General features: G+C 37.9%; 1 protein-coding gene across 13 annotated transcripts in view; it reads right to left on the bottom strand.

The window, feature by feature from the left end:
• ntrk2 (neurotrophic receptor tyrosine kinase 2) overlaps positions 1–20150 on the bottom strand; it is a 195273-nt gene that overhangs the window by 109551 nt on the left and 65572 nt on the right. For 9 of the 13 annotated variants that reach the window (XM_062972041.1, XM_062972037.1, XM_062972035.1 and 6 more), the window contains exons 8-13: positions 18762–18894; positions 17196–17492; positions 10994–11044; positions 8555–8587; positions 4493–4596; positions 3613–3712 (exon numbers count right to left, since the gene is read on the bottom strand). In XM_062972041.1, the coding sequence (XP_062828111.1) occupies positions 3613–3712; positions 4493–4596; positions 8555–8587; positions 10994–11044; positions 17196–17492; positions 18762–18894 (718 nt within the window). The remainder of the gene's footprint in view (positions 1–3612; positions 3713–4492; positions 4597–8554; positions 8588–10993; positions 11045–17195; positions 17493–18761; positions 18895–20150) is intronic. The other 4 variants (XM_062972031.1, XM_062972033.1, XM_062972036.1 and 1 more) reach the window with 4 other exon arrangements.

The raw sequence follows: 20150 nt of genomic DNA, 5'->3' as shown, positions 1-20150 counted from the left end.
GTGTTTCCTTAACTACAAATACTATATCTATTCATTGCAAGGGAACACTTAATTCTGTCCATGCTAATGAATAAAGATATAGATCTATGCACTGTAGTGAAATGAATACCGGAGGAAATGTAAAGGGGGATTCTTTGTGCTCAGTGAAATGAGTGCCTATGAGGCTGCAATCCTACACATGCTTGCCAAGGAAAAACATATAAGATCATACTATATATAAATCACTGGATTACAATGCTATTCTAAACTTCACCCTTTTTCTATCTCTACCTGACTTTGGTTCTCAGATCTTAAAAAAGCTATTTTTTAAATTTTCCTCTTAAGCTCACTGCAAGTCAAAATGTTAAAAACTATGGAAAGAAGAAATGAGTTACACCTGGACACAACCTGGCTTAAGAAGTCATATATCTGTACTATATCTAGAAGCAATACTTGATTATAACACTGAATGAAAGATATGCTATATACCTATAAAAAGGTTCTGTTCTAAAGCGAGGGGTAGTAAGGGCAGGTTGCGGGTCACATGCCATAAAAACCATTTTTGAGGCCCACATCTCTCTGTGGTATGCATCTCTCTGTGGCACCCACCACCCATTACAAATGCTGCTTAACTTAGAACAGAGTGCAGGGGCCATAACACACACACACACACAGGGTAGCATATTAAAATTGTGAACCATTTCTATGGTACGACATGAGATGAATGAGTTATCTTTTGAGAACTCATGGGACAAATTTTTTTTTTCTCTTGGGCTTTCTCTACATCTGCTGTTGAATTCATTCCTTAATTTTCTTCGCCATTGCTTTTTCTTCCTTCTCTCATCAGTATTCTAATGGATTTTGTCACTCAGTTCATTCCAGATGATCACTGCAAATACAAAACCCTCTGACATCCACAGCAAGGAAAAAGGAGGGTAGTGGCTGTCTTTAGGGACCACTTGAAAACCCTGAATGTAAATCACTTCCTGATCTTTTTTTAAGCTGTCTCCACACTGCCATATAATCCAGTTAAATGCAGTTAATCTACATTTGAATCTGGATTACAGGCAGTCCAAGTCAGAAACATCTGACTTACAAACAACTCATAGTTAAGAACAGCGGTGAGACAACAGGAAGTGAGAGAAATCTACTAGGAAGGAAAATTCACACCTGAAATTGTTATCATGTGGAAAAGGTGTCTTAACTGAAGCTTTTGCATCAATCCTTGTTTCCAACACAAGCCAAATTTTCAAAGTCCAATTATCACAGAAACAGAAAGTGAGGTGAAATCTTCTGAACAGGGCACAGACAGCAAAACAAACACCACAGGGGTGTCATCCCTTCTCTATGCTACCAAAAGCTAATAAGGAGTCTTCAAACTTTTTAAGCAGACGGCCGGTTCACAATCCTTCAGACTGTTGAGGGGCCGAATTATCATTTAAAAAACTAAAAAAACCAAATTCCTATGCAAACTGCACATGTCTTATTTGTAGTGGAAAACAACAACAATGAAAGAACAATAAATGCTACAGACAGTTGAGCACATTTAAGAGTATCCTTCATAGAGAGTAAGTATGCTTAATGCGCTGTTGGATTGCAGATCTGTCTTTCTATGTGTCTAACTCACTAAGGGCCAATCCAGAAAGGCCCATATGCAAACGATGCCTCTAGTAAAAACAAATTAATTAGTTTTTGGTTTGTTCTGAATTAATTAGATACTCCTATAGATCCTGGCTTCCTGAAAGGCCCGGGTCTAATAGGTGTTGAGCCTGTGGGGACTCACTTCCGGGTAGTCCTGGGACTACCTGTGGGTGAGTCCCCATTGTCATCTCACACCTTTTGGGCTCCTGGGGCCCAAAGGTATGAGATAGTGCCCACCCCCTCCCCGCAAGTCCCATAATGACCCCTAAAAGCCCGGGCTGTGGCGCAGGCTGGAGAGCAGCCAGTTGCAACCAGCTGCAATGAATTACTCGGACCAGGAGGTCATGAGTTCGAGGCCCGCTTGGAGCCTATGTTTGTCTTGTCTTTGTTCTATGTAAAAGGCATTGAATGTTTGCCTATATGTGTAATGTGATCCGCCCTGAGTCCCCTTCGGGGTGAGAAGGGCGGAATATAAATGCTGTAAATAAATAAATAAAATAAATAAAAGTTAAATAAAATGTACCTGGCTGCCATAAGTTCCTTCCTCACATCATCCTGGCACAAGGGTATGACGTGCCAGGAGACCGGGGGGGGGGGGGGGGGACGGACCCTCCTCCGTTAGTATTTCTTTTGTATGATGCAGAAAACTAATTTCAGATATTATTTCTTCTACAAAGCTTCTTCTATGCAAAATACAGGATACCTCTGTCTTACTTAAAAATAAACATATACTGTACACAGATTTGATATCCATGGTTTCACTTACCCACAGTTCAAAAAATTTCCATCAACCCCCAAAGTATTTGTAGGCTTCTCTAGCTCCTCCATAGTGTCAGGCATTCATAGGGATGTATGTCTTTGATTGTATCCCTCGCAGATGCAGAGGTTGTACTTATATGATTGCATTACTGAAACCCACTCATTTATGTACGTACAATATAAGCAAGATAGAAAATGGATGTTTGTCATTTTCCCCACAGTTATTACTTTTATTAATCACTGGAATAAGAGAAACTATGGTGACGGGTACATTATTGAAGGGTACAGGAAGACAAAACTACCAGATGGAAATACCTTCATTGTATCATGGTGGCCATGTACTTTCTCCTGTGACATCCCCTCAAACTTTTTACCCATTCAGAATAAGGATAATATGAAACAGAAAGCAACATCTCATTCTGAAAAGGCGAAGTAGCAGGAGTGGAAAAAGGAAATAAGACATCATGAACAAAGAGCTTTGTGGCGGGGGGGACACTTTGGGAAGCTAGGAATCACTCTTTGCCTTATAAAAATGCTGCTTTTCTATTAGAAATATTTGCACAGAAGAGGAAAGCACATAATTTTTGATCATTTGGCTTCTGGCTGCTTTCCAGTGGCTACATACCAACAGAGGAGCTAATGTTCCTGTCTAGGCTACTGCACTTTAAATTAAGAAACGGCAATAACAACACCCTGAATTGCTAGCTGCTTTCCATCACTTGTCAAGGCTGATGGTCAGGTTTTCTCCTCTCATAGCAATGCCAGTAACCAATTATAGATCTGTCCTCTGATCTAGCATATGACAAAGTGTTTAGCTCTGTTCATCTAAACATGCACAGATCTAAAACTGGAGGCAAGGTTGTTGAGTGACATGTAAGCCCTGCCCCTACCATCCTGGAAATAAGTTAGAACTTCACACATTGAGTAAGAAGGCCTGAAGAGCCTTTGGCTGAATATATGTAATTACAAAACCTTTATGAGTTGAAATTCTGATTTTTTTTGGCAGAAAATATTTACAGTGCCCTCTTCTGATCTTCATGCTCAGCACATCAAGGTCTAATTTATTTCCAAGCAGTTAAGAGCCCTATGTATGTGGGCTTTCTAATAATCAGAAAAAATGGCTCTCGTTCTGATGAGGGGAGGGCAAAAAGAACCCCATAGAATAAGACTCACAAGGTCATATATAAACATTTGCATTAAAAATTCACAAATATGAAAAGCAGCTCTTCTTACCTTTCATTCCAAACTTTGAGTGCCTTCCAAACTTGAGAATAATGAGCATAATTACTAAACCAGTGCACACTAATGCTGCAATCCCCACTACAACATACACCTAAGAGGGAAAAGAGGTACATTAAATGTTAACAGTAAAAATATTGAGCATTGAGCATTATCAGGGGGGAAAAATCAAAGTGGAAGAGATTTTGAAATATGCAGGTTGACCCTTGGCATATGGTATTAATTGGCACAGTCTACTTATCTTCCATGCAGTCATAATGGTACTCAAGTAAAAGACGGTGGGTATGAGAAGCAAAAGGTCAACTATTTGTATAATATGGCTAGCAAGGAACCCTGAGCCACAAAATATGCCAGGATCAACTCTGAGAGGGCAATGGTCATATAACATAGGAATGGGAACATTTGTCAATTTGCTCTGTCCCCTCCTTATAATATTAAGTTTTTAACATGCTGAACATGATTTTGAACATTTTTGTGAATTCGTATTTTGAAAAATCTCAAAAGAATTTCCCACTTATCTCCAATACAACATCCAGTTTATTCAACCTATTAGCTTTTTCAGTCATTTGCTGACTGTTATAAGTATTTAAATAAAGATGACTGCCTTTTTTGAAAGAAAAGAATTGTATGGATTCAACTTGCAAACCACAACTACTCATGGTCCGCTTAACAGTAATCTATGCAAATTGTGATCTGTCTAGAATACACCCTCCCCCCCCCCCCTTCCAGAGCATTTTTTTCATATTAGCTAACTAAAAGCACTGGGGTATGAGAATGGTGGTATCTAGTTACAAACTAAAATACCACAAGCTCATCTGATCCCTAGTCAGAAAGTCTGCTGAGATTACAACCAGGAAACTATGTATATACTTACAGTAATGCTATCTTCATTGTCTTTATTTGAAACATCCGTAGAAGTAACTGGATTACTATTATTTGTTGTGTCTTCAAAATCATTTGTTGTCGTTCCATAATCGTCTAAGAGAAAGAATGTACTATTTATTTACATACCTAACTTTTTTGTCTCTACTAAAAGCAACTATAACACAATAAAATAAAAATTGCAGTATTTGTAGGTTCTATTGTTCAGCTCTATCACTTCAATTTGCTTGCTACAGACCAAAAAGCCAAGGTCTATTTGCTTCAGACTTTGACAACAAATCTCAGTAATTTGAAAAGTAGCTTCAGCCCATTAAATTCAATACTCTGTTTCTTAGCTAGATTTTAAAATCTAGGAAAACCTTGATGCACACTATGATACTCAAAGGCACTATAAATAGAAGCTTTTACTATTATCCATATACTACCATCAATGTTTATGGCACATTCAGGGACAGAAATTTTGCAGTGAACTGGGCATAACGAGCACAGTCAGCAGATTACGTAAATGAAAAGCAAGTGAGGCACATTGCTTATAAACGCATTGTAAAATAGTCACAAAAACTTAGGTTGCTCAAAAATGTGTGCAATGAGTTATCCTGAGTTTTTGACTATAATCTGACTCCCCCTTCACCTCTGAGCAAAGCCTGCTCAGATGGATTGGGTCCACTTCAGCCTAATCCCATGGCCAAATGGATACCATTGCCATCACCTAAGTCACCACTGCTGCTACTGCTAGGTCTCATCTATACTGCCATATGCTGCCATTTGAAACTACATTATATGGTCAGTGAAAACTCAAACAATACAGTTTAACTGCATTGAACTGCATTATATGAGTCTACGGTGCTTCCAGGCATAAATTAAACCCGCCCCAAAGTGAGTTTAAGTCCCTACACAGTAGTACACGCTGGGGGAAAAATGGGCTTTGCCCGTTAGTTGTCCCCATATCATCCTGAAAAAATTTGAGACGGCATCGGGCCAGCCAACCCTGCCCCCCAAAGCTTTAAAAATAAAGTAAAACTTAGCAGGTCACCACTAGGCCTCTCTGCAGGCATCCTGGAACATACCAATAATGCACTAGGACGCAGGGGGCAGGAGTGATTCCCCCCCACCTCCTAACATTGGGGTGGGGTAAGGGTTGTCCTCTTCTGATGTCACTGCTTCCTGGGCCCAGAAAAACTGACTATTCCAACCACAGCACCTGAATTACCCCTTTGACTGCAAAAGCAGGATTCAGAGGTATGGTGTGCAGCAGGCCCGCACAACCTGTGGCCCCTCCAGGTGTTTGAGACTCCAACTCCCAGAAACCCATGCCAGCAAATGGTCAGGAGTTCTTGAAGGTGAAGTCCAAAACACCTGAAGGGTTGTGCAGGCCATGTGTATACAGATATCACAGCAACAATGGTGTGATAAGACTTTCTAAACTATAATCCTGTTATTTTGAAATTTGACAGCTACTTTTTAATGGGAAGCAACCAGGGCCGTAGCCAGAAAAAAGATTCGGGAGGGGTTTTGAAAATTTGGGGGGGGGGGGTTGAACCCCTAGCACCCCCTCCCTGCTACAAACCTGTCAATATCTGCTTGAGATAGTGCCTGGAGGGACTCTTAATGTTTTGCATCTCATAGACTTAGCATGGGGATTTGGTTAACCAGTTAAAATTCATGATTAAACGAGATTTTTTTTATAACTTGAAAAATTTCGGAGGGGGTTTGAACCCCTAAACCCCCCCCCCCTCGCTACAGGCCTGGAAGCAACCCTCCAAAATGAGGAGGAAATGAGATTTGAGAGCCAAATCAAAGCCCTCTTGTAAGAACATGGATATTGCAGTTGGTAGCTCAGTTAGATAAGAAGCAAAATCTTGTTTGGCAGCCTGAAGAGGCCAACAGCAGGCTCTTGTCTCAAGCTTGAAGAAGAGAGAATAATGCAAGCATTTCCTATAGCAGGTAGAACCACTTAAAAGCTTAACTAGAATTCTCCTCAAAACTCTCTCATACAGAAATCTACTGTCTCTAGTATATATGGTACAATTACAAAATAGGAGGGGAGTAGAAATATCCGATTAAATGGCTTTAGGGATTTGGAACACTAGAAATTAATGCACATTAAGCAGACAATATAAAACATGTAAGACGAATATTTAATTTCACATTGTTGTCAGGTGAGTCTACACAAAATATTTTGTTTCCTGCTTTAAACACTGCACAACTGGATTTAATTTTTGATATTCTTTGCAGTTATGCTTTGTTTTGGAAAAAATGATGCAATCACCCCTAAGTCTAGAAACAGACCAGGGGGCGAGGGTGTGGGGAGGCGGCATTTCATGGTATAATCTGTTTTAGTTGTGTAGAATTACATTATTTGTTTTTGTACCATAGAATTGAACCACTTTGTACTCCAATCTACTCAACTGATAAACAATATGCTACAGTCAAGAATATTACCCCCATATGTATAAGATACAGGGTAAAATCATAATATTTTATGTTAGGTAATTCTACTTCAAAACACTTTTTTTCTCTTAAAAGGAAGCAAACTACAATAGGGGAACTACAACAGAAATATCGTTTAAGATGGACTTTTACAAATAAAAACCATTGATGCTACAGTAGAGTCTCACTTATCCAACACTCACTTATCCAATGTTCTGGATTATCCAAGGCATTTTTGTAGTCAATGTTTTTAATATATCATGATATTTTGGTGCTAAATTAGTAAATGTAGTAATTACTACATAGCATTAGAATCATAGAATCATAGAATCATAGAATAGTAGAGTTGGAAGAGACCTCATGGGCCATCCAGTCCAACCCCCTGCCAAGAAGCATTAATGTGTAATGAACTACTTTTTCTGTAAAATTTGTTGTATAACATGATGTTTTGGTGCTTAATTTGTAAAATCATAACCTATTTTGATGTTTAATAGGCTTTTTCTTAATCTCTCATTATCCAACATATTCGCTTATCCAACATTCTGCCGGCCCGTTTATCTTGGATAAGTGAGACTCTACTGTATTTCCTTAATTTTGGTTCTTCAGAAATTTTGCTGTATTTGTTTAATTATAAGGACAGCTTCTGAAGAATGCTAATTTGGAAATACCTCGAGCTATAATCCTGTAACCATTAGGCCCTCCAATGCAGTGTAGTTTTGGAATCTTCAGCTAACACAGCTCTGTTTAAAATGATTTCTGGTTTTTGATTGATAATATAAGTTCAACATGATATTCATTATAAAAGTAATTACTAATTATACAAAAACGTTTTAAAATATTACAAATAAGACTATAGCCCATCAATAGAAAGAATAACTCATATCTATTTATACTGAGCAATGCTATCCTAAGCCAAAAATGTGGTGACTATACAAAGGGTTAGAACAGGCAGATGTCTCTTGCACATTTTAAATGCCAGTTTCTCTCAGGTTTTAGGCCTGTGTGAAAGCAGCCTGAAAGATCAGCTGGCAGGAGGACTGCTGGTACAACCCTTCTTTGCTGGCCTGACCAGCAGAAGTGCCTAAGGGGGAAGAGGAGAAAGGGCAGAGAAGAGCAGGAATGAAGTTATATCAGACACAAACTTACTCCAGCTCAGTGACACAGTCGCTAGTCCAGCACAAAACCAGGACTGGGTTAGTTGTATTTTCCAACATCTCTAGGCAGTTCTTCTAAGAAGCTGGAAATAGCCATCTTTTATTGTTATTCTACAGGAAATACTCCTAAGAGTCAAGTTGGAAATCACACTGAAACTTTTGTCAGGGCTACCGCTATATAATATGGAATCATACTTATCAGAAAAAAATAAGCACATCTGGTGTATCCATTTCAGTGGGAGGGTTAAATGTATGAAGAAACTTATTTTACTGAAATAAATTATATTTTAAATGCTTAACACTGATTGGATCATGCCTATAATGAACATCTGTAGAGATGTTAACACTGAATGGAAATTAAGCACAGCTGACAATAAAAGTCCATCTTTCACGAGATTCAGGCACTTAGTTGATTCGTTATCTTGCATTTAGGATTCTATACACATTTGGAATAGAAAATAAAAGTATACCACTATAACCTGCATGATCATAGAAGGGACTACCTAAGAAACAAAGAGAAAAAGAAAGGAGGTTATTAAACCACAAATAAAGAACTGAATTGCAATAAATACATTAGCCTCTTTGACAAGTTTATACTTATAGCATCGAATTCAGACCTACATTTTATTGAGTGTGTATCATGTTCCCAGAACATTTTTATTTGCTCCACATTCAGCCCAACACATAAACACACGACACATACACAAGCTCTCCTCTTTCACATTATGCCGAAATAACCGTAAAAATATCTAATCTTCTCCTTTACCTTGAAGACAGTATGCAGCTTTGTTTGAACAGGCTCACTTAATGGTATTTTTCTGTTCCTATGACCTCAAAACAACTTGGAGGGAACACAGTAGTTACAGGAAGGGAAACAGGATCAGGTCCGCTAACAGATGTATTTGGAGAGTGGACTGATAGCAAAGGAATTCTTCCTAAATCTCTTATTGCACTTTTAATATTTTAACTCCATTACACAGTTAATTCTGAGGTATTTCTGTTGTGATTTTTGGGATCTAAGTGAAGTATTTTGTTCTAAAAAGCCTGTTTAAGAATTTACATTTCTACTGAAAAGAATATTAATCCATCTTGAGATAATTATGAAAGCTGTAGTTAGCACTATTTAGGAATTCTATTGTAAGGATTAAATTAACTACAAAGAGATGTGCACACCACCCCTACCTCTTGGTACTCAGATGGAGTAGGTACTCAGATGGAAAGTGATAGTTCTGAAGAGGAGAGCCTCTCCTATCCACAAAAGTGCTCACTTGCAAAGTACAGTATGATTTCCCAGAGTTTTGTCATGGAGAGCTTTCTCACATAGAAGGGAATCTCTTCATCAGACCCGTTGCTTTTCACATGAGTAAAGCAGCGACAGACTGGTATGTTTGAAAGGCTGGTCTTGAATATAATTATTTTGTAGTTTGCTTCTTACCTTTTTTTGGACCTGTTTCATTAAAATGATTTTTTAAAAATTTGTTTTTTTAAAAAAATCAAGAAAGGATATAATGTTGTTTTCTGCTTGTAATAAAGCTTACAAAAAATAAAGATGAAAAGAATTTAAGCCTGCAAGGTTAGGATTAGAAATGAAATCAACCCCATTCATCGCGCCCACAATTTGCTCTCATGTGTGCTCTGCTCATTATACCAAAGAAATAGTCCTATTTTATTTTCTCAATTTTTATTACGAAAAGGTGTGTGTACACAATGAAAGGGTAAACAGTAATATGCTGATATTGGCTGTTGTGTACCACATATTCCTTCATCTCTGGAAACAGCTGATAAAAGTTGCTTTCAGGAGTGGTGAAATCTTGAAAATAGAAGGATAACCATTACATTTAGCAGCCATTTCTCCAGAAAATGAGCCAAATCAAGAATAATAATTTACCTCTACTTCAAGGAATGTTTCTTTCCTATCGGTTTCCAGGATTAAAACCAAAATGAACGGGAATAGACACACATTTTTTCTTCTCTTGGACAATGACACTTTATACATCATTTGTGCTAATTAAACTCTCAGTAATGATTAACCAGGACTCACTAGAAAGACAGACACTTGGGGATGAAACAACACAATCATGCTGGCTGTTTTGAAATGTGTGGTCTAAGTGGAACTTTCAACTTGGATTTCAAGCGTGTAACTAAAAGTAAACAAAAAACTCCACAAACAAACCTGTGAGTTATAACTGCTTTCCTAATGACTTATTTTTAAAGGAGAAAACCCTTCCAAATGTCAACTAATAAACTGATTAGTTTAATTGATAATAGTCAGAAATTCAGTATCCATATTTTAACTTGAACTGACTCTTACCAGGGAGTTTTAAATGTAAGTACTAGCACATATATGTAAGGAGGCAATACCTATAAAATAACCAGGATGAAAGATAAATGTCAGAACAGATCAATTTCACCTAATATTGAATTTTTACCTTAAAAAATTCTTTTTAAAACAGACCAAAAAGCTGCATTTTCAAAGATGGCAAAAAAGAGCTTCAGCAAATAAAACTGGTCTATATCAAGAGAAATTCTGTGCAGTACCTCTTCTTCCTGAAGTGCTTTGAGAGGGATTTAATGCTAACTGATAATATTGCTAGAACATGAAAACAATTGAAACATGTCACCATCTATTCTTACAGTTAACACAGAATATTTAAATGAATTCTATCCAGATTTAGCAATACTTAAAGTAGACTCACCGAAGTCAGTGGAATTTCAGACAGTGGATCTTCTCCAAGTATCAATAGGATGTTTTTCTACTGATTGTACACAAACTGTTTTAATGTCCCACTAATCATTTCATTAGTTTTTAGAAAAATGTGTTTTATGGGATGTAGAGAAAACTCAAACATTATAGGTTCCTGTGATTAAGTCTCCCATGAGCTTGAACCGGGAGACTATGGGGTGCCTACCTGTAAGTTCTGTCTCATCTGAGCTTGAGGACCAGCATTCCGCGTACTGCTCTGTGGAGGAAGAGCTCAGTGAGCTTGCTTATGAGACACTGTGGTGCCTACCTTAAGACCTGTACTATCTGGTCTTGGGCTCACAAAGAGGAGTTATCCTGCAAGCTTTCTTGAGAAACCAGCAGCCCAAAATCCTGTGGTGAAGACCTCTGTGAGCTTGCTTGTGGTATCTCTCTGTACAGCAGCTTAATTTTCTTGAGAAGAAACACAGGGCTTACAAGCTTCAAAAAGCTCAATTGCCAAAGGATAGCATCACTTATTTGCTGCCACTGAAGCCCATGGGGTCAAATATAACACCTTGTAATTATAGGATCACCACCTTAAGGAGGAGCAACATTGCACTAAGGCCAATGCATAAACACACACCAGATCTTGGTCTTTGCCCTCTGCCACAAGAGCTTATGTTATGATGTTTGATATCCTTCACTGACCTGCATTCCTAGGTCTACTAATTAATATGTAGAAACATATTAGCAACAACAGGGACAGTCCAACCTGTATTTCAAGGCTTTTCATTTCTGCCTTTGTCTTACTGGAGATTTCAGAACTTCAAATTACACCCAGATGGGATTAAAAAGGAATGGCGGAAAAACCTCTAAGCCTGAGGTAGAGGACTGTGATACTGGACAAGGAAGAAGAACCATGCTTCTACTTCTACATCAACTCAATCCACTTTCCTTGCTAAGACGTAAGTAATTTATCCCAAAATTTCAGGCTAATCTCTGAAAAATAAAAAGGACAATCTATATCTTTAGGCTTTCCATATCTTCTTCTCAGGAGAAAACCACTACATATGAGTATATGAAGCAACCTCAAGTATACGTCAAGGGCAGATTTTGGGGCCTAAATTATGGATTTTGATATGACCCATGGATAAGTCAAGTCATTTCTCAAAAAGAGGAAGACGTCAACACACTTCAGGGGACCAGTCATTTCTGGCCACCACTGCCATTTTCCTGCCCAGGTATTCAGAAAGGCCTTTTGCCACTCTACTCAAAGGAGGGGATGGTTCCCCTTTTTGATAAAAATTAAGGTACAGTATTAGACCTGATTTAAAAAATGAACCACACACTTTTCTGAGTAAAATGGCCTAACGAGAGAGCTTGGTCCTTCCTAGGAGAAACTAAAGGAAGCATCAACCCCCTTTACACTATTGGAGTTCTTTAGGGGGACCAAAAATAGGTGCCCCCACACCCATTTTCTTACCCAGACATTTGAAATGGCCAAAAGCAGCACAATGGCAGAGAGAATAGAAGAGGGCAGTGCTTCTTTTAGGTTATCCCATAATGTACTACGCTCTTGCCTTTTGCCATTGAATCATGAATAAATTGGGAGGGGGGAATTTTGACTAAAATTTCAAGACTTATACATGAGTATATATAGTGGTTATTTTTCATTTCAGTCCCAGATGGATTCCACGTAAGGCATCTGATGCTTTGAGGAGCTCTCGGTTTTTTTTTAATACTGCTGTTTTTCTTAATGATTTTTTGATAATTTTATAGTTAGTTTTGTAGTTATTGTAACTCATTTTCTCTAAAATTAATGCTAGTTCTGCCACTGCCTTAATAAATCTCTTGAATAACTCAAATCAACTTTTTTGGTTTTCAAAAGTATTTAACAATGAAAGTGAATTCATCTCCTGATCTGGATGACAAACTTGCCTCTGAAATTAATTAACAAACAATGACTATGTTTTGCAACTATATACACATACACTGTCTCTGATAGGATAGGAAATGCATTAGTCCTGCTTCAATAATAAGAAGGGACATCCAAGAAAACAAACAGGGTTCTTCTGCATTCTTAAGATAAATCAAGATTTTTCTAAAAAGGCAAAAAAATCCTTAGAAGTCTTTGCAACAGCAAAGGCAGGAGAGGGGATTGACTGCAAACAAACTAATCTGGTTTCCCCTTTAACAAGGAAATGAAGGACACTTCTCCACACAAGCTAGTAGGTTAAGAACAACATTTCAACCTGCACCCCTCTGTTTGAGGGCTGATTGACTACTCTGCTTCATAGCCAGGCTCTTCCAACGACACTGCTAGTTCCAGCTTGTTTATTTTGTCCCATAGTTAATGGCTGTTACAGTCATCCTATGTAATCGTTGTCTTTAGTCATGTTACTATATGATACTAGACAGAACATTGTTAGTACTTACTATCTCTATATATATCTTATAAGTTGCTTTGGGTCCCATGTTGGGAGAAAAGCAAGATTAAAATTGTATAAAACAAAACAAAACGTTTTCCGTAGAGTATCTAACATTAGAATGACTACTCGCCTAAAAATTACTAAATATCTTTAGTGCATATTATCACTTTTACATTTTAAGATGAACATTCACTATAAAATAATAATAGAATCATAGAGTTGAAAGCGATTACATGGGCCATCTAGTCCAACCCCTTGCCATGCAGGAAAAGCACCATCAAAGTACCCGACAGATGGCCATCCAGTCTCTATTTAAAAGCCTCCAAGGCAGTGAATTCCACTGTTGAACAGCTCTTACAGTCAGGAAGTTCTTCCTAGTGTGCAAGTGGAATCTCCTTTCCTGCAATTTGAACCCATTGCTCCAAGTCCTAGTCTCCAGGACAGCAGAAAACAAGCCTGCTCCCTCTTCCTTATGACAGCCTTTCAAATATGAATATATGGCTATCAGGTCTCCGCTTAACCTGCTGTTCTGTAAGCTAAACATACCCAGCTTTGCTGCTCTTCATAGGGTATGGTCTTCAGACCTTTGATCATTTTAGTTGTCCTCCTCTTGACACTTTCCAGCTTGTCAATATCTTTCTTCAATGGTGGGGGGCCCAGAATTTGACACAGTATTCCAGGTGAGGTCTGGCCAAAGTAGAATAGAGGGGCACCATAACTTCCCTTGTTCTAGACACTATACTCCTTTTGATGCAGGTCAAAATCCCAGTGGCGTTTTAGCTGCTGCTTCACATTGTTGGCTCACCTTTTGGTTCGGTCATTTAACCAATGAATCAAGTATTGTCTAGAGCTGTGCACAGATCTGTTTTTCAAAACGGGCTCCGGCTGGTTCGGCTCTTTTGGCCAGCTGTAACGGCACGGGCACACCGCCATTTTTTTCTGGCCGCAATAAACCATGTGGCTGCCAACCACAGATACTTTCAATTTCATTTGGCTACATGTGGAGCACTGAGAGGTACCCGTGCACCCGCATGGGGTTTCCCCGTGAGCCATGCCTATGCCGTGAGCCATGCCGTGAGCCATGCCTATGAAGCCAATCAGAACAGAAGAAATCTGTTCTGTTGAGAGCAGGCTTCTGGGAAAGACAGATGGTGCTCCAGTTTGCAGATGATCTAAACTCTCAGTGCCACTCACAGCTCTGCATCGCTTGCCCTTCACTTGACACAAGCTTCAAATGTGGGGTAGAAATATCTTGCCATTTCTAAAGTCGCCATAAAATGAGGAGATAATTCATATTTTTTTTAAGAATGGCTAATGCTTCTTCAGGTAGTGTGCCTCCCTCTAAAGTAAGTGTTTAAAAGGGTGCCTTAACTCAGCTTCATTGAAAGAGTGTTGAGGAGAAACGATGGCAGAAAAAGTGATTTCTTAAGTCTAGTGCCTTAAACCCAGGTCTTATTGAAAGCTATAAAGGGAAACAATGCCAGAAAAGGTGATTTCTTAAGTCTGATGCCTTAAACCCAGGTCTTACTGAAAGATATAAAGGGAAACAATGCCAGAAAGGGTGGTTTCTTAAGTCGGATGCCTTAAACTCAGGTGGAATTGTGCCTGCCCTAATTCGGTAGGCTCTCGAAAGATGGATCGGGGGGGGGGGGGTTCAGACACCAAAAAAGGCACGGGGTTAAGCCAAATTGCACACCCCTAGCCCATGTTTTACTAGTTTGTTTGCAAGAAGATCATGGGGGACCTTGTCAAAGGTATTACTCAAATCAAGATATGCTACATCCACAGGATTCTCTGCATTTACCAAGCTTGTAACTCTATCAAAAAAAGAGATAAAATTAGTCTGGCATGACTTGTTTTTGAGAAATTCATGTTGACTTTTAATGATCACTGTATTCTTTTCTAAGTTATTACAGACTGCCTCCGTAATGATCTGTTCCAGAATCTTTCCTGGTATAGATGTCAGTCTGACTGGATGGTTTGGGTTCTCCCTTTTTCCCTTCTTGAAGATAGGGACAACATTTGACCTCCTCCAGTCTATTGGGGCTTCTCCTGTTTTCCAAGAATTCTCAAAGATTGTTGCCAGTAGTTCTGAAATTACTTTTCCTAGTTACTTCAGTACTTCTGGATGTAATACCAGAGCTTTGGTTTTAATTGAATGGAGGATAACCCTCTTCATTATGCAGCCAGTGTGTTATTTAATGCTAGCATGTAGGCATGGAAATGAATATACAGTCAGCCCACCATATCTGAAGGATTTGGTTATAGGACCTGATGCAGATTTTAAAACATGCAGACAATCATAACCCATATTATTAAATGGCATTTTTCAGCTGTTCACGTTCATATGGCTGCCATTTAATAATATAGGGCATGTTGATTGATGGACAGTTGAAATAGAATCCATGCCTGTAGATCCGGAAGACCCAAGCGTTCTTCCTTGTGCAATGACAAAGTAGAATGACAGTGGTCATTGGTCCCCAAAGTCTTCTTAACATTACAAGACTGATCTGTATTTATCTTAAAGAGCAACATAAACTATTAATATAATCACACTAGATTTTATCTTCTGCATGTGCCTTTCTAATGCAGGAAGTTGGACAGAAAGTGGAAGCCTGAATAACATATTCAATATTAAAAGATAAAAACAATTTTGGGAGGCTCCTCCACAACATGGCTTAATCCTAAGGATTTTTACAGAGTTTGGAAAAGTTACTTTTGGACCAGAAAAATACATTTTCTAAATTCTGAGTGATTTTTTAATATGTGTTGATAGCTATACTCAAAGAAGTTTAGTTTTTGTCCCATGAACCTTAGGCAGGCCATGTCTAGCTGAGTCCACAGGACAATATAGATCAGCACAAGCAAGCTTCCAGGGTTTTAAATATTTGACTCTGGATGCCTCAAAGTGCCAGCGTTTTGGGGACTTTAACGAATTGGTGGCCATAGCTGGCATATTAAGGTCTTTTGCAGTGTTCCCAATGAGTATTTGAAGTATATTATATTATTCCACTATCACTATACTTTTTGTGTTTTATTCACTATAAAAGCAGAAACATACCTACCCAATTCTGAACCGTTTATGATTTTGTTATGATTTTAATGAAACACACTAACATGTGTAATGATAAAGAAAGAAATGATAAAATTGGCATCACAGACTCAAGCAGCTTGAAGCAAAATCACAAGCAGACACGATAAATTGTTAAGCTAAAATCATGTAAACTAATCAGCAGAAATGTAAGGTGTCATAGATCCTCCTGCTACATAGCTTAATGCTTTGAAGGCGATAGGAAACACACCACTTCAGCTGTGAATACTGATGGAGACAAGAAATGGAGAGAGGGGAATGATTGTGCACACACACACTCTCTCACACACACATGTAATGATTCACCCACCCCCTCCCAATCAAGAGGCTTTTTAAAAGTTCATAAGAGTGACTCAATTAATAAAATTTCTTGGTTAGTATCACATATTTGATTGCAGTTTGCATCTCTGTAATTAACATTTGGTTGTTCAGACAATTCTATTGCATTTTCAAAAAATCCATGTTTTTTAAAGTTTGAAGTAAAAGTTAACAAGCAAATGCAGAAAACTATTGCTGTCCTCAGTAAGCAGTGCATTAATTTTGCACCATATTGTGAAAAATAGAAAAAACGTGCTTTGGTATAGTTTTTTTTTCTTGTAATAATAGGATTCAGATCGTTACCATCAATAATTTAATAATTTGTCTCACCATGCAAGGTTACAGCTATTATTTTCTCCACTGATTTCTTCAACTTACTTTTTTCTGCTTCTTAACATTATTTGTGCCCTATATTTTAACAGTACACCCAATTTTATATTTTTATTTGATTTTTTAAGTTTTTGTCACTGAATGGTTGCATGCAGAAAAAAAGGATTTGGTCACCGTAACCACAATAAATAAACTTGGAGTAAATAGCTTTATTTAATAACTGCTTTAAGAATATTATAATGATAATTATTACATACTACCTCCAGGATCTTCCATGAAATAAGCAGTAATGTTGGCTTCATCTTTTCCATATGGATTTTGTGCCACCAAGGTATAATTTCCATTGTTCACATGAGTGGGGTTGTCCAGATGAAGGCAGCCATGATGTTCAGACCGATTGCTATCATGTATTTTAGTGAAGATAAAATCAGTTTCATTCAGTTTAACCCCATCATGCAGCCATGTCAGGGTAGGTTGTGGATTCCCTCTCACACTGAAGGGAATACACCAGTGGTGGTCCGGATATGGCACTTCAAGAAATGTGATATTTGGCGGAACTGTAGTAAGAACAGCAAAGGTAAAATCAGCATTTCAAATACTCATTTACCTGCAAATTAACTTGACTTTTTAAATAAATAAAACTATAGAATTGATAGAAGTGCAAACATATAAATGCAACTAATGAGCAAATTCTGAAAATGAACTTGTATTATTCTTTATATGTCTATTAATGAATTGAATACCCCACAGCAAGAATGGCTAGAACTACCGTTCTGATCACCCATTGCTTTTGGTTGTGCTAGGTGAAGTAATGCTGGTCTTCCAAAGTATTTTTATAGTATGATTTCTGCTTTCCTTCTATATATTTTTGACATTAACTTGTTTCTATTCTTATGAGAGCATGACTACAGAAAGGGAAAGAGGTATGATTCTGCACTGTCTATAGTCATGCTCTCATAATGTTGTTTGGCCAATTGTACACTATAAATGGATTATGGAATTAGGTCAGATCAAAATGATATTGGCAGAGATTCTGTATTGTCAGATGTTAACTAACTATATAAACTATAATGACAGTGTTCCATTATAATAGCTACATCTGAAGATGCCTACTCCCCAGAATACTCCAGTTAGCACCCCAAGCAAAGAGTTTCCAAAATGGTGCAGATCCTAGAAACTCTGCAGTATTCTCCAAGTCAAAGAGCTCAATGAAAATAGTCAGCTGGAGAGAATCCTCAGGGTCCTTATCCAAATGTTTCTCTAAATGTACTTAAGAAATAAGAAAGAACTGCAGATGTGCTGTGCCTCAGAAACCCTACATTTGGGGTGCTGACTGGCTGAAATTGTAGTTTTGGGGAATAATATCTGTCATTAACAACTGGTAGCCGCCCTGAGTACCCATTGGGGAGAGAGGGCAGGATACAAATAAAGATGATCATTATGATAATGATAATTATTATTATTATTAAATATGAATCCAAAGAGTTACAATATTCTATATGTATTTTGCAATTTTTAACTACCATAAATTAGATATCATCTGAGGAAATGTCCAATCTCTTTTCAATGAGTTCTAAACACATGGAATCTTTTGTAATCTGAAAGGAAATCTGTTGCTATACTGAAGCGCTAATTATACCTATAAATACTTAATGATAAAAAGAAAAGGACAAAAATGACAATTAAAAAAAATCCTGCTCAGTGCTAGTTGACCATGCAGATATCTCCTTTCTTTTTGGAGATGGAACAACAACAAAAATCTTAAGTTCTCCACTGTTATCACTGGCTACCTACACATAACATTTCAAATAAAGTTATTTACATACAGAACACTGCAAGATCAACAGAGTCTTGGTCTTCGCCCACACTGTTTTCTGCTACGCAAGAAATCTGCACACCACTGTCATTTGAGAAGACGTTCTTTATGGTTAGAGAAGCTGGGTTTTTATTTGTATCACTCTAGGAGAAAACAAATAAACAAGGCTTAGGAATGAATCTTCTGAGTCCCCTAATTCACATATAGCTAATGTTATGTGCTTACTTGTATTTAGAGTATTATAGCACATTTTATTCAATATTAATATAGTATCAGCTATCTGAAAAGCTATCTTTTGGCTTTTCTCATGCATCCAATTCTTCACTGGATTAGAGTTACTGTGTAGGAGAACAAGGTTTGGAACTTACACAAGCACACAATGTTAGAAAAGACATACTGTTTCCCCCGTTTAATTAATTCTCTTAGCTTTTGGTATATGCTTGACTGTTGCAGGACAGGAAGCACACATTGCCCTAGAACAGTGATTCTCAAACTGTGGGTCCCCTAGGTGTTTGGCCTATAACTTCCAGAAATCCCAGCCAGTTTACCAGCTGTTAGGATTTCTGGGAGTTGAAGGCCAAAACATCTGAGGACCCACAGGCTGAGACCCACTGCCCTAGAAGCTTAGCATAATTAAGTGTTAATGGTTGGTAACAGGGATTGTCAAGAACTGAGGAAAAGGTCTTTTTGCCTCTTTTTAAAATCAGAGACATTGAAAATGACTAAGACAAAATGAATTTTTAATTGTTTTTACTTTGCTTTTAAGAGTTAGGATCACAACACTCAAACCATCCAAAAATGTAACATACCAAAAAGTCCTATGTGGGCAATTTAAGAAACGCTGTCTTCTGCAAACTGCAAGTACAGTGTTCCCTCACTACTTCACGGTTCACTTTTCGCGGATTCGCTGTTTCACGGTTTTTCAATAAACTCTAAAGTAATATTATAAATTATAAAAATTTACAATTTACAGCCTAAGGAAGGGAGGAAGGAGAAGCCAAAGGGAGAGAAAAGGATCCCAAGTGGCAACGAGAGGAGAAGGAGGCGATTTATTAACACACAAATGGTTGATAAAGACTTAAAATAATGTATAACTAAAATAATGTATAAATATTAAAATAAATATAGCGTCTCTACCCTACTTTGTGGATTTTCACTTATTGCAGGTGGTCCTGGAACCTAACCCCAGCGATAAGTGAGGGAACACTGTATTGCATTTTCCTTGAGCCTAGTAGCTTCAGTTTTGTTTTTAACAATCGACAGAGCAAATGTATCCTTGCAGAAACTGATTACAGATATGTTCAAGCAACAAAATGTACATGGAATCAATACATTTTGACAAAACAATGTTACAGAAAGAATGTGTTGTCTAAGGCTTTCATGACTAGAATCACTGGGT

This window comes from Anolis carolinensis, chromosome 2 (assembly GCF_035594765.1).
Source record: "Anolis carolinensis isolate JA03-04 chromosome 2, rAnoCar3.1.pri, whole genome shotgun sequence".
Lineage (NCBI taxonomy): Eukaryota > Metazoa > Chordata > Lepidosauria > Squamata > Dactyloidae > Anolis > Anolis carolinensis.
Note: the sequence above shows the minus strand (reverse complement) of the source record. Positions and strands in the feature narration are given on the sequence as shown.